Raw genomic sequence first — 24,224 nt, forward strand, 5'->3', positions numbered from 1 at the left:
ATATCAAACTTTCACTTTTTCATGCATTCAATTACAGCGTGAAGTCTGGAATACAAACATATCACCTGATGCTGGATTTAATCCCTTGTGGTGTTCTGCCAGGCCTCAACTGCAACTGTCTTCAGTTCCTGCTTGTCTTTAGGGCATTTTAATTTCAGTTTCGTCTTTAGCAAGTGAAATGCATGCTCATTAACAGGTGATCTGATTTGAAAAACTCTTTGGTATTCTTCAGGTCATTGTCCATCCGCACTGTGAAGCGCCGTCCAATGACTTCCGAACCATTTGGGTGAAAATTGGCAGGAAATTTTGCCTGAAACGCTGTTGCTGTTGTCAGCAGTCACATCATCAATAAATACAAGGAAGCCAGTTCCATTGGCAGCTATACATGCCACGCCATGATACCCGCTTGATGGTTTATTAATAGCTTAGCCGGCTATTGGAGCGCTTTAAACTGAGGTTGTGTCGAAGCTCACTAATTTGTGCCAAGTTATCCATTGCTCCGTTTGGTAGTTGTGATAAAGCCTCCAAATTCCACTTGTCAACTAGCGTAGCAGACACTTCGCCAAATACAGTACAAACACCCCCCAACACCACATTGAGAACTTCGTCATACATGCTGTACTTATCAGGCGCTAACACTGACAGCTAATGCTAATTTGTGAAGAAAATGTGAGCCCAAATAAAGAAAGTAAAAACGTTGATTTTATTGTCACCCGAGAAGGCAGCATTTCTTCACTCAGATGCCAAATTATACTTCATCATTAGTAGATGATGCTTAATAGAAGCTAGCACCGGTAGCACTACTAGCTAACAGCAATGTGTGAAGGAAAAGTGAGCCCCCAGAAGACGAAGTGAAACCACAGATTGCATTTTCACATTCGGAGGCAGCACTTCACCACAAAAACCTAACTACAAGGTCATGGGTGGGGAAAATAGTTTGTCGGGGCGGGGTTATGCAGATAAGCACCATTCCAAACAGCTCGTTCACAGGAACATTTTCAGCTCACAAAAGATTATTTTACTTTAATTTCACAATTGGATGGGCAGGCACGTCAGAGATCCAATTAGTTAAACACAAGCCATTAAAAAGTATATTTCCCAAATAGACTATCGTCTTTAAATGTATTTTTTCTTCTCTCTTGTCAATAAATGGAGCATGAGCCTTTTCTGTACTGGATATCAATAGTTTGTGCAAGTGCACATACGGTTGTGGTCAGTTTGGGGGACACAATAAAAGCTTCTTCACCTCCTCCTTTAGTATAGTAGTCGAGAGTATATTACTGTATATGCTTTCTGAAATAACTTGCAACCCGATACAAAGGCGGTAACGCCATCCCTCTGTTGCTCTGGTGGACTAGCACCTTTTGGCATGAGGAGCCTTTCAGCGCGGCCCCTCCAGTGGGACTAGGGGGCCTCTTCAAAGTGATGGATGACACTGCCAAGATGGAGTAGAGACATTGTCAGGACACAACTGGGTGGTTGAATTGCCCAAACCAAATGTAACTCTATATACTGTATCAGGGGTTCCCTAACTGAAGGGTGACGGGCCAAAATGAGTCAAGGCCCAATTTGAATTGGGTTGCAATTTTTTGGCAACACTTTTATCTTCTCTATGCAGTTCTGTTCAGATTGGCCGGTTTTCAGGGGTTGTCTTGTCTCATACATATGAGACACTGTACTTTTTTTTTTATTAACTTCAAAAACTTGACTAGTTGTGTAATTTCACACTTTGTATGCATGCCAAGTTCCCACATAAAACGCTGAAAACAAATACAGTGCGGGTAAGCCTCTGGAAATCGAATTTCATGGCTAAAATTATGCTTCCAATTGCATTCAAACAGTCTTCCTAACAAATGGCATTGCTCTTTTTTATGGCATAATATTTCACACTGTTCAAACTGATACATGTGTCTGTGCTGGTCATTTCCTAAAAAGAAGACAAACTGCTGGTGTTGTACTTTCCTAAATAGAACACATTTAACCTTTATATGCTGGAATTTTATGCAAAACCGTACTGTTTTAATTTGGACGATCGATCAATGAATATCATTGATCTGCTCCATGAAATAATATATTACGTGATATATGGTTATCAGCATTTCTGAATAATTTCCCCCCATGCATTTCAATTTACGTGGGTTTTTGCTATTTGTTGGCCGGACCAGTCCCTATCTTCAAATGGTGGCGGTCAACTGTAGAATTAATATAAAAGTTATTTAAATATGGTTCCATCTTCTGATCGAATCAATGATCAGTTATGTTTTTGTTTTTGTTTTAACCTCGATCACTGATCAGTGATCGGCTGAAAAATCCTGATCGTGCAAAGCCTAAGTATTATGCTTATTAATATTAAATATATTCTAATCTGGCTGCTGTTCACAATCACACCTAAATATGCTGTAGTATTTCATTTATATATATATATATATATATATATATATATATTTTTTTTTTATTCTTGTACAGCTGTTAATTCATGCTAATATGTAGCATGTAGACAATTTCATGAGGAATACATGGTTCAGAAAATCGATGTATTCTTTTTGTGTATATACAGTAGTTGTGCTTGAAAGTTTACATACCCTTGCATACCCTTGCGGTATGTAAACTTGAGCACAACTGTAAATGTACAAAAGCTAAACGACGCTTAGTGGTATGGTGGTCGTCTCCCAATCCAGAGGTTGTGGGTTCGATCCCAGGCCATTGTGACCATGTTCAAGTATCCTTGAGCAAGATACTGAACCCCCAGTTCCTCTGATGCTGCGTCATCAGTAGGTGAATGGGTAGTCGAATGTAAAGCGCTTTGAGGGCCTTGTAAGGTGGAAAAGCGCTATATAAATGAAACCATTTACTAAAATGCTATGAATCATCATCAAAATTCACATGCAGATTTCTTCTCATATCAACTTCAACCTCTGAACATATCAAAACAATTGCCACAGTACTTTGGATTTTATGGGCATTATGAGCTCTTGTCTCACCATACAGTGCGCTCATAAGTTTACATACTTCAGCACAACTGTATAATAATGTTTATTTGAGAGTATTTCATTTAGCAGTTTGTGTCTGCATTGCTAATTTAAGCAGACAAACTACTGCACTTTGAAAAAAAAAAAAAAGATGAAAGCTGTTTTTAGGGTTGGGAAATCCAGATCCAGAAAGTAAAAACTCTGCCACTGATTGGCTTTAACTGGCAAGTAATTAAGCTCATCTCCACCTGTTGAGTAAAAGGACCAGTGTCTAAGCTAAACTTTTTTTTGTGGGGGGGGGGTTACTTTCTGGACCTGGATTCCCCAGCCCTGGCTGTTTTGTATTAACTAGTCTCTCTAATACGTTCATGTGTGTTTGGTTTAAAGTCTCTTCGCTCTGCCTTGCTCACGTCTGAAGTCAATGGTTGTCACTGTATAATTTGCAGGCATGTTTGTACAGATGAGCAGAGGGGCGATGACGTTTTTGTTGACTCAGTGCACAGGTGTTACAGTGCTGTTGCCTAATTATTATTATTTTTAAACAAAACATTAAACACATTTGTAGACATTTGTGTGTTCCTCTGCATACTCGCTCTTTGCTAGTTTATACTTAGCAGTACTCGCCAACGATACACTCCCAAGGCGATCCTGTGGCTTTTGGGGGAGTTTTTGACCATAAAAGGAGAAGAGGAGTTCAGTTGGGCTTTCCTGTGGGAGGGTTCTCATTTCCAGCACTCTGCATCTGATTCCCTTCTCTTCACTCTTGTCTCTACCAAAAGCCCCTCCGTCTTCTTGCACAGATAACGCAATAGTTATTGTGAAGATGAGTAGGCCTATTAAAACTATCATTTTTTCTTTGAAGACTTTATCAAAGTTATGTGAGTGTGTTTGTGTGCTGGCAGCATCCTTAGCGGCCAAATAAGGCACTGAGCTCATGATGTGAGTTGCTGTTTGAGAAAGTGAGCCACTGATATTTATGACTTCATGCTTCGTTTGGAGGAGGTCCTCAAGCAATGTTGTCGTCTCGATTGCCTGAAAACCAAACTCAGCGTGAATGTTCATGCACACAGTTGCAAAGAGAGTCAAACTTTTGCATGAAATACACAAAGTCCTTTTTTCCATATGCAAAGGGATGACAAGGAAAGATAGCATGTTGGATAGCAGATAGTATGCTAATTGCTAAGCTAACCTAAGACTGACACCTTAACTGTTTGACACAGGGTTAATGCTGCATTCGAGGATGGTCGGAAGTCGGACTTTTCCGAGTTCAAACCAGGAAGTGTGTATGTGAACACTCCCTTGAACTCGGAAATTCCACTTGCGAAGTCAAGGGGAAAAAAAGGACCCCGACTTCACCGACGGACTACAAGTGACGTCACTCTAAAATGACGACCCCTTTGGAAACATAGACCGTGAATGGTAAAACACAATTTACTCGAGTATAAAACTAGGGAGCTTTTTTAATTCATAAATATTCAACATAACTTCACGTAACACAACGTATGTGACAGTATGCCGCTATCTCCCTGCATGAAATTATACGGTGAACTACTGAATTGGATGGAATGCTGATCAAATAAGATAAAAACAATAAATGAGGCAAAATTGCGAGACGGTAAGTTTGCTGGAGGTCAAAATGAGTTTTGAGGACCAAAATAAAAAACAATTTATCACTATCTGCCAATTTGGTTGCTTACTTTCGCCTCGAACAATTTCAGGTCAGAACTGGGAAAAAACAACTCGAATATATCCGACTTCCGACCATCCTGGAATGCAGCATAAGAGTTTGGGTGATTGAGTAGGCCTACACGTTTAATTGAAGTCTGGTTGAAACAGCATTTAGGCGGAGAACATCCAACTTTAAACAACAAAATTTCAGGAAAATTTTTCAGTAGTTGGACTCTGGAGTCTATTCGCTAAACAGAACTGGAAACTGGAAATGAATTAAGTTCTCTTACGGCGTATGTCAGCTAGAAGGATACGCCTATAAGCTTAAAGGAATACAAGACTTATGAAAAACTAACCAGCTATTGTGTGAAATGGTTAATTTCAACTCTTCCCTGAAAAAATTGTCAATATATGTTGAGCGATTATGATTTTATAGCACTTTTTATGAATATTTTTGGCCATTTTGGATAGTCATGTGATTATCGTGTCGCGTGCGTAAAACACGCATATATGACATGGTCGCTAATGACAACGAAGCCATTCACGAGGAATTATTGCGTCCCAAGGCGGACATCAAAGGTGTAATTACGAAAGAAGCAAAAGCAGTACAGCCACTAAGGACTCACCAAAGATTTGTATCCAGCCCGAAAGCCGAGATAAAACTGGCCGACTCATTTAGCTAGCCGGCTCATAGCAAGTCGAAGTTGGGGACCGTCTACAAATTTCTTGTCCATTACATCAGCAAACTCCCATTTAAATGAACGAAGACGGCTTTTGTTTATGCACAGGATACGTCATCACGATCACGTGACCAGGATAATGACGTTCACCACGGTAAGTTCTTATTTTGATACTTAATCGGTTTAAAAGGAAATTCAGGGAATAAGATGCCAGAGATATTTGCACTTTTACTCTTTGTACACAATGCCTAATCCAATACTGGAAAATGAGTTATAAGTCTTGTATCGCTTTAAAAGTATATTTATGAAATATTGTATCAATAATTTTATTTGTTTGTTTCCACAAGAGAGTCCTGAGTTTTAAATTGACTTTTGAGGTGTGCACAATAAATGTCCTCAAAATTACCCTACAGTAGATATTAGCGTTTTTGTTTTAATTAAATAAGCTTTGTTAAAAGATAAAACAACCCATTAAGTCAAACTAAGTTTTAATTGAAATTTATATTCGTGTTTGAAATTACCGCACTGAAAGTTGCTTCTAGACAAGAATACCCTTACTTTAGGTACTTAGGAATAAAGTGCAAAAAAAAAATCGCTCCTCAAAATTAGAAAGCAAAACTGCTTTGCAAATAAATAAATAAATATTTGGAGACTTGCAATCCATACAATAGTAAAAGCGTATTTAATAGTCGATATCCAGAAACAGCCCCAAAAAGCTAGAGAACAAACAAAGTTTCCTGCTGACTGAACTGAGGCCTGGCGAGATGTTTGAAATCCAATGTTTTGTGTGACGTGGGAGGAGAAATTGTTTGAATTGATTCTCATAGGCGACGACGTGCTGAATGCAAGTTGATATTGAGATATATCACTTATATGGTCACTGGCCACCTTTCTTGTGAGCTTTATTTTTAGCATAGCGGCAGCTGGCACATACAAGATGAAAGCCAACACACATGATTGCTAATGTTGCGCGCAGACACACAAACAAACACGCACACACGCATCCACGCAACGCACACACGCACGTACTAACTTGCTGCTTGCAGTAAATATTGGTCACTGTTTTTGTTCTCCCCTGCAGGAATATACGAGAAGCAGGACTAGTCCCAACATCTCACAAGAAAACATCCTGCAAAGTACTGTGCACCAAATAAACGCCTCGCTCAAATAAATACCGCTCTCTTCCCATCATGAAAGACACAAAAGTGTATAGTTAATTACTAGAGTTAATCGTGGAACCCATCAAGTAGTCACCAAGTGTGTCATCCACCAACAACTAATAAATGCCTCCCTCAAATAAATGTCTTTCTCTTCTATCATGAAAAACAATAAGTGCAATTATGAAAGATTCAATTGTTTAACCCATCAAGTTGTGCCACAATAATAATAATAATAACTACCACAAAAAACGCAACAGGTAGCAACTCTAATTACATAAGCATCAACTGCTGAGCCGTGGCAAAATAAATGCCTCCCTCAAATAGACACCTCCTTTTACCAATCAGGAAACACACAGGTAATTACTTATTAGTCAACTGCTGAGCTTATTCAGAAATCACTGTGTGTACCATCCATCTATGACCAATAAACACCTCCCTTAAATATGTGCTTTGTTTTTTCCATGAAGAGAAAAAATAAAAACTTCAGTTCATAGACACTATTGTTCACAAACAAACAGCCACTAAAGAGTTTAGTGGTTGAGCCCATCAAGTGTATGCTGGTTGAGTCATGCATTTACGATCAATAAATGGCTCCTTCAAATAGACTGAAACCATCTCATTACTGCATATAAAATAAATCATGCAAAGTCAAAAGCCTTTTAAAGTTGAAGGAAACCGATCTAAAAAAGAAAAGTGCAGGCCAGTAACAAATTTGCTTCATTGCGTTTATGTTTGATGTGAAATGAGGGAGCTTATTTTCACTGGCACGGATTGTTTTTTCCACCCGGAATGAAAACTATGTCTTTTCTAACCAACTCTGGTATTAACATCAATCTCAGCATTCCCAAGCCAGAACACATGCGCCAAAAGAGGGGGAGGAGGTGACGAGAGCAGTGGTCCAAATAAGGACATGTGCTGCCAAAACATCTTCCACCACGTTGCTTCTCCAGAAGCATTTGAGAAGTTTATGTTAGGGAGGGGAGGGAGGGTTGCAGAATATGTTGTAGAGTAGGGAGGAGGCGGTGGAGGAGGGAAGAGGGGTGGACATGTCGGGCTTGTCACTGAGGGACTGAGGTTGTCTCCACTTTAAATCACACGCAGCTCCAGCAGACCTTCACTTTGTGCAACCTCCTCTTCCTCCTCCAACGAGCTCTTCTCTCCTCTCTTATCGCTCTGTATTTCTAGCTCCTCAGCGCCGTCCACAATCCATTTTTTCCCCCTTTGATTAACGCGCGAAAGCCCAACAGACAAGTCGCCATGGAGGCCATCAAGAAGAAGATGCAGATGCTGAAGTTGGACAAGGAGAATGCCCTGGACCGGGCAGAGCAGGCCGAGACGGACCAGAAGGCAGCGGAGGAGAAATGCAAGCTGGTGGGTTTAACTTTATAACTAATGTTCGTTGATAGGAGCGCATTCATTGTACTGTAATGTCTAATTGAAAAAATTAAAAATATTGTTCGAAACATCTGAGTGATTGATACCACCCTCAAATAACGTGTCCCTTAACCCATCAGGAACAAAAATAGTATAGCGGCTGTAATTATGGCAGTTCATACACATTATTGTTTATACGCTGACATTCAACCTATCAAGTAGTTGTTGGAGGCATGATTCCCAAATGAAAAATAAATAGCTCCCTCAAATAGATGCCTCACATTTTGACGCCTCTCCTTTAACAGAAAAAAGGTAGGACTGTAACTGAAAATAATTCAGTCCATAGAGGCTTTGTTCACACTAAGACAATAAAAACGTCAAGTAATTTTCAGATGAGTTACCCACTTGTGAGATATAAATGCCTCCGTAAAATATATGCCTCCTTTTTCGCGTCATGAAAAAAAAATTGTATTATCTACAACAGTTAATACATGCTATTGTTCATACTTGAGCATTAATCTCATCAAGTAGTTGTCAAGGGCATAATCCACTTAACGCCTCTCTCAAATAGATGCCTCACTTATCGATACCACCTTTTTCATATAAAGAGGTAATAATTTAGCTGTAATTCAGTTTACAGATGTTCGTGTTCACACTAAGGCATTAAAATGATCAATATTCTGGTATGTTATCCAATGGATGCCTCCGTTTTTGCAATAAAAATTAGTATGAACTGAAATCGTCATAGATGGCTTTAACACTAAGACATTAATGTCATCAACTTGTTTCCTGCTGCCTCATTGTAAAAAATAAATAAACGCCTCCCTCAAATAGATTCCTCCTTTTTATAATGAGGAGGAAACAGATAGATACTAACTGCAATTCATTCAGTTCATTGTTGTCAAATAGCCAGATTGTTCACACATTAGCATTTAAGAACACGCATCGGAAAAATAAATGCCTCCTTCAAATGCATGCCTCTAATGACTAATTACGTAAGTTCATAGACACTATTGTTCACACACGGACAGTAAAGCATTGGGGCTTCACCCACTTAAATAAAGGCCTCCCTCAAATAGATGATTCCCTGTTGAACTTTGTGGCCAGAACAGCAGAACCCAGTGAGGCACGTAAGCAGCCTCTCAGTTTAATTACATTGCGAAGACTTAGCGCATTTTGTAAACGATTAGAGTGGCGTTTAAAGCTCCAAGCAGACGTGGTCGGTCCGCAATGTTGTATGCGCCTCCCTTCAACGAAAGGCCACTCGATAGGAGCAAAGTGGAGCGTGGAGATGTAAGATTATCCCAGAGGTGGCTAAAAAAAGACAATTACTGCTCTGTGGGAGACGGTGTCAACACAGTGATGTGCTAGGAATGACAGAGAGGCACAAACAAAGCCAGGAGCCTCTATTAAATCAAGTGGAAGCCCCCTAACCTCCATAAGTGAGCACTCAGTTGCCCACCGAGCTCATCTTCCACATAGGGAAGAGTCAGCATGAAATCCTAGACGATGAAGTGTTTGTTTGCGCTTTCTTAGCTATTCTTGGCCAACCTCAAGTGTGCGGTGGATGACAAAATACGCCATCAACGTCCCCCAGCTGCAGTTTAGCCACGTTCCTCATGGAGGGTCTACACCAAAGTCCTGTCATCAACTCACTGGATGTTCTGCCATGTTGGTTGTGTCAATCCTCAACCACTATATGAACCAGAATAGCACATTGAGTTGGGTGCAGTGGAGACCCCCAGCACAGGAGGTGCAGCTCCATCTGGTGGGTCGCTGCCCTACTCGGCTCCTGATGTATCCATGAAGTAATAATAATAATAGATTTTTTTTTTTACTATTACTAACAGTGTCCATCCTCTAAAATAAATGAATGCTTCCCTCAAATAGACCTTTTGTAGTATTGGCAATACCTGCTGTTCTGTGTGCTATTGTTCACACACAATAAAGATTTTATAGTAGTTGTCGGGTGCCTCATCCACTACAAACAAATAAACACCTCTTTCTAGTCAATGGCTCCTTTTTATAATCAAGAAAAAAGGGTTGTAACTGTAATCACCTCATTTGATAAACACTATGTCGGACATTAACTGTATTTCAGTTCATAGATTGTTATTGTTCACACACGTCCAAAAAGTAAATTGCTGAGCCTATCAAGTAGCTGCTTGGTACTTCATCCTAAACGCCTCCATCAAGTTGACTAACCAAAACAGCAGCACTTACCAGAGCAGAGCAAACACATTTTGTCATATACCAGTAATATTGTTTCATATTACTCACCAAAAAAATAAATGGCTGCCCCCAAGGAGATGTCTGCCACCCACCATGTGCACTTGATTGAATAAATGCTACATAAATAATTGAAGGATGTCCCTTCTGTCATCCTCAAAACATTCATTATAATTATTAGGTGTAATATATTGTATTATTTACCATGAGAGAATAAAAATAGATAATTCATCCCTAATAGTGGCTTCCCCTATAATTAGATAAATGTCTACAGCCACTATTATATTAAACAATTTCTAATATAATTGCATCCCCATCTACAGTTGATTCATTAAACAAAGCTACACCATTAATTAATGTCCATTTCTGCTTTCCTCAAAACCCCGGAAACCAAAATTTGTAATATACCACAACTGATGTTTCATATTATTATTTTTTAAATGAATACTGTACTGTACCTAATAGACACAACATGCTCCCAGCCATTGACAATATTATAGAATTTTGGCTCCTGACATCCTCCAAAACAAAAAATACATTGTAATTTTATTTAAAAAATGAATTCCTCCCCTCATCTACAGTTGTCCACTTCCGCCTTCTTTAAAACCCACAAATCATAAATTGCAACAGAGTGTGAATATTGTTTTATTTATTAAAAAAAATGAATGTCTCAACCCTAATCGACACAACTCACCACAATTGCATAATGCCCCCAGCCAATTTTATTCTGATCAATTGGTTCGGGGTCATACGATATTTTAAATTTTTATGTAAAATCGGTGATTGGCTGTAATGTCTTAATTAGCCCGATCGATATTGCATGTTATAATTAATGTTTATCAGGATTTGTTTGTTTGTTTGTTTGTTTTGTGTTTGTTTCAATTACACGTGTTTTTTTGGCTTTTCTTGGCCCAGGCCAGTCCCTATCCTTCGCAAATAGCGGCAGTCAACTGTTAAAGTACAAACCCAATTCCCAAAAAGTTGGGACACCATACAAATTGTGAATAAAAACTGAATGCAATTATGTGGAAGTGCCAAATTTCAATATTTTGTTCAGAATAGAACATAGAGAAAAGGTCAAAAGTTTAAACTGAGAAAATGTATCATTTTAAAGGAAAAATATGTTGATTGATTTCATGGTGCCGACAAATCTAAAAAAAAGTTGGGACAGGTAGCAATAAGAGGCTGGAAAAGTCAATTACACTTAAAAAAAAAAAAAACAGCTAGAAGACCAGTTACCACTAATGAGGTCCATTGGCAACTTGATTGGAGTATAAAAACAGCTTCTCGGAGTGGCAGTGTCTCTCAAAAGCGAAGATGGGAAGAGAATCACCAATTCCTCCAATGTTGTGCAGAAAGACAGTGGAGAAATATCAGAAAGGTGTTTACCAGCGAAAAATTGCAAAAATGTTGAAGTAATCATCATCTACAATGCATAACATCATCCAAAGAGTCAGAGAATCTGGAAAAATCTCTGTTCGTAATGGTCAAGGCTGAAAAATCCTACTGGATGCCCATGATCTTTGGGTCCTTAAACGGCACTGCACCGCAAACAGGAATGCTTTACTGTAAGGCAAATCACAGAAAGGACTCAGCAATACTTCCAGAAAACATTGTGGGTGATCACAATCCACCGTGACAGTCGCCGTTGCCAGATGAAACTCGCCAGTACAAAGAAGAAGCCATTTCTAAAGCAGACCAAGAAGTGCAGGCGTTTCTCTATGCCAGGGGTTATTTAAAATGGAGTGTGGCAAAGTGGAAACCCGTTTTGTGGTCAGACCAATCACGATTCCAAGTTCTTTGTGGAAAACTGGGGTGCGATATCATACTGACTAAAGAGGACAAGGACAACCCAAGTTGTTAACAGTTTATAAGCCTGCATCTGTCAACGTATAGGGTTGCATGAGTGCGTGTGGCATGGGCAGCTTCCACATCTGGAAAGGCATCATCAATGCAGAAAGGTATATTCAGATTGGAGAACAACATCTGCTCCCATCCAGGCATCATCACTTTCAGAGGAGATCTTGCATTTCTCAACACGATAATGCCAGACCACATGCAGCACCAATTACAACATCATGGCTGCGTAGGAAAAGGATCCGGGTTTTGAAATGGCCAGCCTGCAGTCCACTTCTTTCACTTCTAGAGCACATTTGGCGCATCATAAAGGGGAAGGTGCTACAAAGAAAGCACAAGGCAGTTTACAGTTAGAGAGACGCGTGATAGACAAGAATGGAACAGTGATCCTATTTCTAAACTTGAGAAACGTGTCTCCTCGATCCTCAGACTGTTGTAAGAAAAAGAGGGGATGCCTCACAGTGGTGAAAATGGCCTTGTCCCAACTTTTTTTAGATTTGTTGACACCATTGAATTTAAAATCAACATAATTTTCCCTTAACTCTTTGACTGCCAAAAACGTTAAATAACGTTTAGTAAAATCCTACGGAGGAGCGCCAAAGACGTTAAAAGACGTTCACCAAGTTTTTTGTTTTTTGGGGGGGGAAACGGGTGGAGGAAAGCCTTGACCAGCTGTGCTGAAAGTATCAAGCAGATCTAGTTAGTATAATGCCTATTTTTAGCCCCTAGATGGCAGCGATGACGCTCTTTGGACAAGATTGGGTAGGCGTCAGTAGAAGACGTGAGGCGGAGCTAGAGTGTTGAGGGGACAATGGCTGAGGAAGCAAAAATGGCGACCGGTTGCAAGCAGCTCACGCTTGAGCATTTTTTTCAAAGACGAAAAGCATCGACCAATGCTAAAGAGCACATTGATGACGACGATGATGATGATGGTGACTCCGAGGTTGACGCCAAAGTTGGAAGCGTTGACGCGGCGGCTATGATCACGTCATAAAGCCTCACCGGCTAGCGATGCTAACGCCGGAAAACGCGGAGCACAACCGAGCACTTCTGCTCAGGCGTACGTTCAATCGGACGACGAGTTCAATGCATATTCATCGGAGGAGTGGGTACAGTCTGATCACGGAGAAGACACTGGTTCTGGACTACGATGCCACCATGAATGGAGTGGATACGATGGATCAGAACATCTCTTGCCACCCGGTATAGGAACAGAAGGACATGAGGAAGCCAGACGTAACACCACCGTAACGTCACCGTATCATGATCCTGAGAGTAGACTTGATGGCAACATCGCCAAACACACACTGCAGTATATACTTGCTATTCCCCGGAAAAAAAGGCCGGCAATAAAGTGTAGGGTCTGCACGCGAAGGAGCCATCGCAGTGAAACTAATCTGTTGTGCAAATCCTGCTGCGTCCACTTGCACGTAGGGGAGTGTTACAAAAAGGAAAACTGTATTTGAAACATCCACACAATTGTAAATAGTACCACGGTTGCACACATTTGTAAATAGTTTGCCAAATTGTGTTGTCAAATTGTTACACTGTTGAATGTAAATAAACATATTTTGCTATCAAAAAACACTTTTTCATTGTTGGTGGTAGTGTTTTACAGAAGTAAAGCACTGTTTAGGTGTTTGTGGCATCATTCATGGGAAAAAAAAAGGTGTCAAATTCACTAGAGTGCATGAAATATCGTTTCACAAAAAGCTTGATTTCTCCGTTTTTTGTTTCAAAACAGAGCATTTGGGTGAAACTAACCATTTTCTATTGTTGATTACTGAAAAACGTAATAAGGTAGAAACAAACTTTTTTTCTGATGAAAGATGAGAGTCCAATCTTTCATTTAGTAGTATGTGTGTTTCCATAGTCCAAACACAAAATTTTCTGTGGACCTTGAAAGATCAATCAAAATGCTTAAATCGGCTAGCACTGACAGCATCCCTTTTCTGAAAACGTCTGGCAGTCAAAGAGTTAAAATGATACATTTTCTCAGTTTAAACTTTTGACCTGTTCTCTATGTTCTATTCTGAATAAAATATTTAAATTTGGCACTTCCACTCAATTGCATTCATGTTTTTTTTTAACAATTTGCATAGTGTCCCAACTTTTTTGGAATTGTGTTTGTAAAAGCAAAAGTAAAAAAAGCAAAAATCAAACTCATTGATCTCTTATCGGTCCTGATCATGTAAAGACTAATTAATTATTATATTATAGGACTTCAACTTCTAACATCATCCAACCCCCCGCCAACAAAATGTCATTTTATTATTAAAATTTAAAAAATAATAATAATAAAAAATCATGCCTCACCCATTTACAGCTGATGAAATAAATGCTAAAATGTTGATAATAATAAATTAATAATAATAATAAATAATAATAAATTGTAATTTATTACTGGTAACATTGTTTCATATTATAAAAAAGAAGGAGAAAAAAATCCCCATCTGCAGTTGATGAAATACATGCCTGTTTTGGCTATTGGACGTGTACAGTACAGTAGACCAGCGGTACATTTGGTAGCAGCTCTGCTTCTTTTCAACCTGTTCCTACCTTACGATGTGATGACAGATGATTCGCTCTGGTTTCTTTCGCGACTTAGCGATCCACAGTAACACCTGACTGATGTTTCAGCTGGAGGACGACCTGCAGGCTATGCAGAAGAAGCTGAAGGGAACAGAAGATGAGCTGGACAAATACTCGGAGGCCCTGAAGGAAGCTCAAGAGAAACTGGAGCTGTCGGAGAAGACGGCTGCGGACGTGAGTTGGCCCGATGTGATGCCACTCAAGGCGCATTTTCCACATGAGGGAACACTACGTTGTGGTCGGCTAACAAAGTATCCATTGACACATTTGCAGAGAGCCTTGGAGTAAAAGTATCGGATGTGAATGCAGATGCTTGATTCAAAACAGAGCCTCTTTTCAATCATATTAGGTTGCTGTTTTTTTTAAATACTAAATTTTACAGTCACATAGATATAGCACTGTCACTTTAATGCTTAAAGAATCACAATGCTTCATAGTTTATATAAAACAAAGGCAATTTTTAAAACGCATTTACAGCACATAAGCAAAGGTGCAAACTAGGACAAAACACACTAAATAGTAATACAATTAAAACAAATACAATAACATAAAATGCATATGCAATACTGTATAAAAAAGTCCATGCATGCCAGTTCAATTGCTAAGGTTCTGTGATATAAATTAAGGGAGGGGCAAATACCGATGCCAGATACGTATCGGCCCAATACCAGGCCTTATTTCAAGGTATCAGTACTCACTAGGGGCGGCCGATACTATTATCGATTGCCCTCTTGTGGCTGTTTTATGATCAGGAAATAAAGGCATACATGTCTGACAGATGCCCATTAAGATAAAAAGATAATAGAAAATTGCCATTAATTTCATACAATTTTAAGGGAAAATGCTTTAGTGGGTCATTGTTTGTTTTGTTTTGGGGGGGTTAAGTGGGGCAAATTTTATGTATCTAAATTACTAGTGGTATCGGTGCTTGGTATTGGTATCGGTGACTACTCAATAGTTGAGTAAAAAAAAGTGGTATCAAACATCTCTATCATAAATAATATATATCAAGTGCATTTGATTACACCCCCGCCCCCCCAAATCATGTTATCGTCGGCTTTTCTCAACCTTTTTTTTTCTAGCAGAAGCTTGAAGTTGTGTGCTAACAGTACTGACTGCTATTTTGAACTGTTCATAATTCCCTTTACCTTGACTAAAGGCCTTATTCCGTCTGAGGAAAAACAGCAGCAGAGCATGATGCTTCACTGTAGGTATGTTTTTTTTGGGGGGTGATAAGCAGTGTTGTGTCTGTACTAAACATTCCTTTTGAAATGTTTTTATTGCACCATAAAAAAAATCTTCCAAACACATGTGGTAAAATGTGTCATGGTGTTAATTCCAAAAGGCTTATTCGCTGCAAACACTGCTCATCACCAAAAGAACACCAAATCTACATACCATACTTAAGCATGTTGTTGTCAGCATGGCACGCAGTAGGGCTGCTTTTCTCCAGCTGGAGCTGAGCCAAGGGAGAGGGAATTATGAACAGTTCAAAACAGTACTTGTAGTCAGTGTGGGTACAAAACATTGTGGCTTCAGCTAGAAAGTAAAAATAATTGTCAGGAAAAGCCTCCTAGAACAAATGAAATCCAATTGGAGTTAATCAGAGGTGTTTTAATGATGGCTGGTGAGTGCTGGCTCCATTTAATATGAGTTTGAATGTGATTGGTTAATTCTGAACAAAGCTGCATCTCCAGTTATAAGGGGGTGTGCACACTTGTGCAACAAGATTGTTTTGTTTTGTTTTTTTTACTTTTTACTTGCCCTCTAGAAAAGTAAAAAAAAAATGTTGAGCTGTGCAGATTATAGGTTACAATAATATTGGGCAAAAGATTAAACATAGTTTATATTACTTACATCAATTGGTGATATGTAAATAAACACACACACACACACACGCGCACACACAAACACTTGGTAAGATTACAGCACCACAAAAAAGAAACAATACAGCTTTTTTTCAATAGTTTAAAAAAGGACACATCAATCAAACAAAGTCTTTTTTGTTGTTGTTGTGCTGCATACTCCAAACAAACAAACAAGAATGATTCTCTGTCTTTCCTTGTGAGTATACACGGCAGCAGAAGTGCTCCTATTGGGAGTTTGTGGTGCTTTTTGTCTCAAGTGGGCCAGTCTGCAGTTGAACAGGAATGCCAGGAATGCGGGCTAAAGCAAACATACTGCACAGTCCAATGAAATCAACGTTTGGACCTTATTTGGAGCTGACATTACTTACTCATGCTACACTTTTACACAGTATAACGAGAACATTGGATTCAAGGTTGGGATGTTGGGTTTTTATGAGGTGTACTCATTTTTCACAAACACAATATTAATCAGAATGCTCTGTTTAGACTAGTGGGGCCACATAGAACATTTTATTGTTAAGACCATTTTTGACTTGACTTTCCCTTCAACAAAAAATAAAAATAAAAACTGCACTTAAATAATCATTCAATTATATTGCACATAAAAGTCAAACACTGTACCTAAATAAAAGTTTTCAAACAAAGAATAAATTATTTGTACTAAAAAGTTCAATACAAGTGGTTCTACTACTGCACTGGCAATTACTGTCCTAGATTAAAAATGCAGAACTGCCAATGTAGAAAAAACTGTTTTGACTGGGCTATGTCATTCCAACAACTTGATATTTAGTCGTTCAAACATACTGTATTGATAAAGTCATTTGTGCGTATTGGTAACCATATTAATTTCCGTGATGCCATGTGCGGCCTCAATAGCTTGTGGCAATATGGGAAACAATCTAATGTTTTAGCATTTAGCTTAGGTTTTACCAATACGTTCAAATGACTTTACCAAGACCTTCGAACGACTTTATCAATACGTTTGAACAACTTTGGTGTAGGTTACAAAAAAAAAAATCTGTTTACTCCACAATGGCAGTTTTACGCTTCTGGACTAGATAGATGGAGGCACATTTATGATGCTTTTTTTTTTTTTGCCTACAGTATGACAGGCACAACACGGCCTCAAAGCTTAGCGACCGTTTCAAGAATTTACAATGAAAAAGGGCGTAAGGAACTTATTTCCTCATTCAGTCAGTGGCAGATGATGACAAATAAATGTGGGAATAAAGCAAAAATGAGGAAGGAAAAGGAGTGGGGGTGAGTGGGTGAAGGGCCGATGGGGTAATGCATAGCCGCCTGATGGCTGTGGGCCCGAATCAATTGACATTCCACAAAGCTGTGGAGGGTCAACAAGCCCACTCGAGTGAATGAGGATTACAGGCAACCCCCCCCCCCCCCCACACCACCACTAACTCGACTTCCCTTCTTATTCGTCACTCCACTGAGACAACGTCACTCCTTTCCCATATGAATCAGCTTCTGAATCATATCAGACGCCCCTTTCCAAAAAACACACCCCTTTAATCAGAACACAAAAATGCATTCTCCTTATAAGTCCACACTTGCCAAACTATTACACAGTCACTCGCGCAGAGGCGGACTTTGCTCACCTTATTTGTTGCGCATGCTCACACTGACACACAAAAGAAAGAACTTCCTCCCCTTTTTGCACCCTGTGACGTCACCCGGACCCAAACTCTTCCCAGGATTGGATGAACTGGCCATAAATTTCCCTGCATAACCTCCCCCCTTCCTCCCTCCCTCCTTGCACATCTCTACACTTCCCGCAACGTCCCTTATTTCCTGCCCGGGGAGGAGCAGAAAAAGTAGAAAGAAAAAAAAAAGTTTTCCGCTAGAAAAAAAAAAAGTTTTTGTGCAAGGCATACCGGCCGCAAAATCTCCGCTTTTTGAAGCGCTTGGAGGCTCGTTCTTGCTGGTTTCTTCGCTTTGTTGATCGGGAATTCAAGGAGAATAATGGAGACTGTGAAGAAGAAAATTCAAGCCCTGCAGCAGCAAGTTGATGAGGCGGATGAACGCGCAATGGCCGTCCAAAGGGAGTTGGACACGGAGAGGGAGCTGCGCGAAAAAGTGAGCTTTTCACCGTAGAAATCCATCTTTTTCCTCCATTATTTTCACTATTCACGATGCCTGAGCCCAAAACCTCCCACTGTAGCTACTATACCATAAAGTAAAGCAACACACCGAGATGATGCTTAACTGAAAATGAAGTTTTACAGCAGAAGCCCCACCCTATAATTTGTTGAAACCCTTTAATTTTTAATTGTAAAAGTGTTCTGGTCTGGAAGATGAAACGGCAGCAGAGGACCATTTCCTGACTCGTTTGGGGTGTGTTACGTAACCGAAAGTTGCTCTCTGTTCAATTGGAATGTATTAATCAATAGAAGAAAAAACAGATGGAACACCACTGTATGCAATCAAAAGTGTGTCAGATGTAATTTAAAGAGAGAAAAGCTCGTTTAGAAATTCTTCTGGTGCTATTTGCGTTAATTTAGAGGGAATTTCATTGATGGATGGCCGTTGAAATTTTTTTTTTTTTTGTTATAACAAAAGCAGTGAATACTGGATAGAGGCCACTGGATAAAAATTTGTTATAATTTGATATTGTTAATGTTTTTTCTTCGAATGTTGCAGAGATTTTTTTTAAATAAATTTGTCAATATTTTAAAATAAATTAAATGTATATTTATTTACTGTTGTATATTATCACTATTGTACTTCTTTATACTGTTTCAATTTTATGTTTCAATAAAATTATCTACTCTAGATTTTAAATTAGATATTTAATTTATATTTTACAATTCCCTTATAATTACTTTTTGATATAGTTGTAAATTCATATATTTTAGTTCTATATTTAATACCAAATTTTATTTGACAAATGAAAACTAAAATTTTATACATTTATTTAATCATTTATTTGCTTATATTTTCCCATATTGTTATAAAATCATTTTACTTGTTGTTATTATTATTATTTTTAACTAATTTAACAATTTAATGATAATAAAATGTTATGTATAATTTTTTTTAAAGATGCACTATATTTTTTTATTTTAAAAATGTCAAATATGTCTTATATATAGATTCTCTCTTCTACTTGTATTGCATATTTTAGTTGTTTAAAAAAATATATTTTTAATACAATTTTTATTTTATTTTTAAACACAATTATTTACATTTATTTGATTTATTGTTTGTTTTTATCCTATTATGAACTTAAAATGGTGCCGAGTGAGATATCCAACATGGCACCTGAAAAATAACTTCAATTAAGTCTTAAGGCTAACTTAATTACAGTAAGTCATTTTAGAACTTATCATGAATTGATGAGGCTCCAACTGAAAAATTAAATCAAAAAACTTGTTGAGCCAAACATTCAAAATGGACACCCAGTCCTTAACAGGAAGTGGCCATCAGACTGTGTTATCAGCGCCACAGGAAGCAGGCCCCGACAATGCACCATCCCTAACATCCAGGGTAGGGTCAGGAAAAGGAGTGAGTGAGTGAGTGAGGAGGAGCTTGCGGGAACATGCATAGTGACGCCAGCTGTGCCTCCAGGATTACATCACCAGCAGTCGCGTTTGTAGGCCATCTGCAGTAGGTCAAGCCACAGGAATTCCAAGTGATGTCACTCATTTGCATCAAACAAACAATCACCTGAGGAAAGAGGAGGGGGGATATTTAGGCCAGTGCTGGTGGTCCCTGCAATTTCCTTCGTCTCCGGACAAAGCCGTGTTTCCTGTTTTAACTCTGACATCTTCCTCCCTCCCTGTGCCGCAACAGGCGGAAGGTGATGTGGCGTCCCTGAACCGTAGAATCCAGCTGGTGGAGGAGGAGCTGGACCGGGCCCAGGAGAGGCTGGCCACGGCCCTGCAGAAGCTGGAGGAGGCCGAGAAGGCGGCAGACGAGAGCGAGAGGTGATGGCCGGAGCGGGATTACGTTACTCATAATGCTTAAGCACACACAAAAAAAAAGAAAAAGAACATTGCATCATGTTTTTGTATGGAAACATCTCCATCTGTGCTTTATATATTTTTTAAAAAAAAAAAGCTTTGCATGCAGCACACCATAAGCTTCCCATCACCATTTGGCTCAGAAGTTTAACCTTGTTCGTTTTTCCCTTGTAACACACCATAAACTCATTTCCTGTTAGCATTCTGCTAGCAAGTTTAGCTTTGTTTGAGTTTTGCACTTTCATCACACCATTAGCTCGTTTCCTGTTCATGTCTGGCTAACACAGACACAGCTTTGCTAGCTTTTCTGTAGTAGCACAAGTAATCCCAGTTGCTAACCAAAACAGCAGCACCCATTCATGCACATGAAGTGATTGTCGGATTTAAAGTGTGGAGTCTTACCCCATGTTGTAAACAACTTTCCTGCGCAGTATCAGGGAGGAGCTGACATTATTGCTAACGATTAGTGCTCCCTGTGGCATGTGACATGTGGTTGCTCTCCAATGTTGTCTGTGTCCATGTTTATGTTACATAGAGCTATGCCACTTACCTGTTCCACTGCATTTATTATTGTTGTGTATTACTGTATTAATTGATGCCATTTGCAGTTCAATAGTAATAATATTAATGGAAAAATATTTAATCAATTTGCTTTATGTTGGTAACCGTCACCCTTTGCAGAGGCATGAAGGTGGTGGAGAACAGAGCTATGAAAGATGAGGAGAAGATGGAGATCCAGGAGCTGCAGCTCAAGGAGGCCAAACACATCGCAGAGGAGGCCGACCGCAAATACGAAGAGGTATGAAAGTGATCTGTATGCGTTGTCGCAAATGTGTGTGTGTGCTGTACTTCATGCGTTTTTGTCTGTACGTATGTGTGTGTGTCAACAGGTGGCTCGTAAGATGGTGATCCTCGAGAGCGACCTAGAGAGAGCAGAGGAGAGGGCGGAGGTTGCAGAAGTGTAAGGGGTTTTGGATCATTTTTATATTTTTGTTAGGGTAGCAAAATTATTCACTTAATAATGGACAACAATGGTAATTGATTATCAAATTAATCGACAAGTATTTTGCGAATTGATTAATCGTTTAGAGCTTTTTTTTTCTTTTAAATAATTCCAACCCGCTGATTTTAAAACAGACTCAGCCTAACACACCAGAACCAATCACGTTGTTGTCGCTGCCCCACAGGAAGTGTAGCGACCTGGAGGAAGAGCTGAAAAACGTCACCAACAACCTGAAGTCCCTTGAGGCCCAGTCTGACAAGGCAAGAATTATATTTTGTTTTATTACTGCCACCAAGCACAAAACCTTTGACCAATTCACGTATGTGTCCCATTTGCAAATCAGGAAAAAGTATGTATGGAGGAATTTGTTTAGTCTATTTAACATTCAAGTCACAATGGAAGCAATCCTGCTCAGAATCCAAATGGTACAGTCCTCTCCGCCTAGTCTTTACGCCATTTTCTAGGACCCAGCAATGCTAGCTAATGTATAAAATGACTTACTAATGCGATTTTAACTTTATTCATGCAAATTTTATTTTGGCGCAAAGAAAGCGCTCACCACGTCACAAACCGGGAAGTAGCCCACTAGTTAACATAAGAACAAACAAAATGCAACTTTAACTTTATTCAGAAGATTTTTTTAATACATGATGGGAGAACTCCCCCATCACATAGCGCAAATGGTAGCTCATTATGCTACTCTCCATGAATGAGTAAGTAGCTTGCACGATACCGCATGGACAGACAAGCATTTAAACTTAATTTAGAAGAATTTGTCTCTTTAGTTTTTTGAAAATTTGAATTATAGAAGAGCCCCACTACCACTACCCATATTAGAAAGCAAATGGTACTTATGCTATAGACTCCATGAACCAGGAAGTAATGCTAAAACATGGACACACAAGCCAACGCAATTTTACTTTTCCAAGTGGAGTTTTGCTTTTCGTTTTCTTCTCTTTTCTTTCTCTGCCCAGTATGTTAATCGTCATGTTTACCACTCATTAAAATTTGCACTTTCGAGTTAGCATCCTTGTTTGTGGCTTCATTCAATGCCAGCTGCTACCTCATTCTTGTCAGAGTGCATACTGCTGTAGGCAAAAGCAGCCCCAGACCGATCAACATGAAATTCAGCTGACATGTCTATCTTGACAGGATGCATATAAAAGTCCCAGGGATTCCTGGCTGAAATTGAACCGGAAGTCAGCCATTTTGGTTTGAAGCAGCCATTTTGGATCAAATTCCCAGGCTTATACTTCATTTTATGAATTTGCCCAAATGAGCCCCAATTCGAAGCCACTACCCAAGGCAAATGGGCAAGGCTAACTTGCAATGTATTTTTGCCCACGGAATGAAATGCGGGCGGAACATTGTGTCATTTTAAGAAGCATTTTGTTTGACGTGTGTTTTCTTGGCTTGGCAGTACTCTGAGAAAGAAGACAAATACGAGGAGGAGATCAAAGTCCTGAGTGACAGACTGAAGGAGGTCAGTTACCGGCTGAATTCAATTATTCATTAAGAAGTCCATTCTAGCTGTTTTAATGGACCTTTCACTTGTTTCTTTTCTTAAAGGCGGAAACCCGTGCGGAATTTGCAGAAAGGACAGTGGCCAAGCTGGAAAAATCCATAGATGATTTGGAAGGTTTGTTTTATTCCAACATTTCTTCACGTGTCAGTTTTCCCTCATCTTATTTTCCCTCTAAACCTGACCTGTCTGCTTCCTCTTCCTGCTTGTTGTTCCCCTCTGGTCCTGCTTTCCTATCTGCCTGCTTTCTGACCTTCAGACGAACTGTACAATCAGAAGCTGAGTTACAAGGCTATCAGCGAGGAGCTGGACCATGCCCTCAATGATATGAACACCTTGTAAAATAAAAAAAAGAGAGAAAAAAAGCCTTCAGGCCACAGCTGCTGCTCTGTTTTCACTTTTGCTCTTTTTGCCTCCTGGCCTGGAGGTGGCAATGGTGGGGAAGTGCCTTTTCTCTCTTTATAGCTCTTGTTTTTCCTCTTAAAGCTCAATAAAGACACCTTCTATTTTACACTGTCTCCTTTCTTTCTGTTTTCCACAACACACAGTCCTATTTGTTGGTTGAACTTTTTATTTTTAATCTGTGATCTTGTCATTGCATTGTATATCTGACCCTTTCATTCTCCACCATTGCAGACAATCTATCGCATGCAAAAGAGGAAAACATAGGAATGCACCAAGTCCTGGACCAAACACTGCAGGAACTCAATAGTTTGTAAAAATGTCACCAAGAAGAAGCAATTCTGATGAAGTTTAAAGAGAAAACATTCCCTCCATTGCATCACTTTCAGCCCTACAATTACCACAACAATGATAGTAACACAGTTAGTCCTTTTTATATATTTATCGTTATTTGTCTTCCTCCCCGTCCCCCCCCCTTTTTTATAATGGTTTTGGGTCCATATGATATTAAATTTTGGTGCTGACCGATTTTGTTGAATAAAACCTGACAAGGATGACAATCATGCTGTTGTTGTTTATTACTGAAGATTTGCCCATGAGTGTAATATTCCAGGTATGCTGATCATTTTCAAAAAAAATTATATACCTAACTTGGTTTATGATGCACAATGACTCTGAGGACGTTTTGAAACCAACACTCAATGGCTCAAAGAGGTGGTAAAAGTACGGCACTTTAGAGTGAATATTTATTCAACTCATTCAAAAAAGTACAGCCTCTGAAATATCATGGAAATTATGCCATTTTTTTCCATTGGCACAAGAAAAACTGCTCACAATGTAGTTTTCCTTCTTCTAACAGATTAATCTAAGATGTTTTTCATATCCAACTGATATTTTTATTGTCATTGAAGAAGGTTTTGTTT

At 39.2% G+C, this 24,224-nt stretch overlaps 1 protein-coding gene across 3 annotated transcripts; it reads left to right on the forward strand.

Moving 5' to 3' along the window:
* The first annotated feature begins 7,563 nt into the window (after positions 1-7,563).
* Positions 7,564-23,861, forward strand: LOC144043491 (tropomyosin alpha-4 chain-like). 3 transcript variants are annotated; one of them, XM_077557182.1, is made up of 9 exons: positions 7,564-7,848; positions 14,578-14,703; positions 20,205-20,338; positions 21,056-21,173; positions 21,265-21,335; positions 21,562-21,637; positions 22,798-22,860; positions 22,947-23,016; positions 23,159-23,410. In XM_077557182.1, the coding sequence occupies exons 1-9, from the start codon at positions 7,735-7,737 to the stop codon at positions 23,239-23,241; spliced, it is 855 nt and encodes a 284-aa protein (XP_077413308.1). In that variant the 5' UTR covers positions 7,564-7,734; the 3' UTR covers positions 23,242-23,410. The 3 variants fall into 3 exon arrangements, with proteins under 3 accessions (XP_077413308.1, XP_077413306.1, XP_077413307.1); XM_077557180.1 differs by lacking the exon at positions 23,159-23,410 and adding an exon at positions 23,536-23,861 and having other exon boundaries at positions 7,570-7,848; XM_077557181.1 differs by lacking the exons at positions 7,564-7,848; positions 14,578-14,703; positions 23,159-23,410 and adding exons at positions 18,155-18,488; positions 23,536-23,861.
* The last annotated feature ends 363 nt before the right edge of the window (positions 23,862-24,224 follow it).

Source organism: Vanacampus margaritifer, chromosome 2 (assembly GCF_051991255.1).
Source record: "Vanacampus margaritifer isolate UIUO_Vmar chromosome 2, RoL_Vmar_1.0, whole genome shotgun sequence".
Taxonomy (NCBI): Eukaryota; Metazoa; Chordata; class Actinopteri; order Syngnathiformes; family Syngnathidae; genus Vanacampus; species Vanacampus margaritifer.

Bases quoted from the DNA above. Each gene is read 5' to 3' on its own strand.
- LOC144043491 (XM_077557182.1), top strand. From the start codon at position 7,735: ATGGAGGCCATCAAGAAGAAGATGCAGATGCTGAAGTTGGACAAGGAG. The intron at 21,336-21,561 runs GTAAGGGGTTTT...GCTGCCCCACAG, and splicing joins AGGGCGGAGGTTGCAGAAGT to GAAGTGTAGCGACCTGGAGG. The intron at 23,017-23,158 runs GTTTGTTTTATT...TCTGACCTTCAG, and splicing joins ATCCATAGATGATTTGGAAG to ACGAACTGTACAATCAGAAG.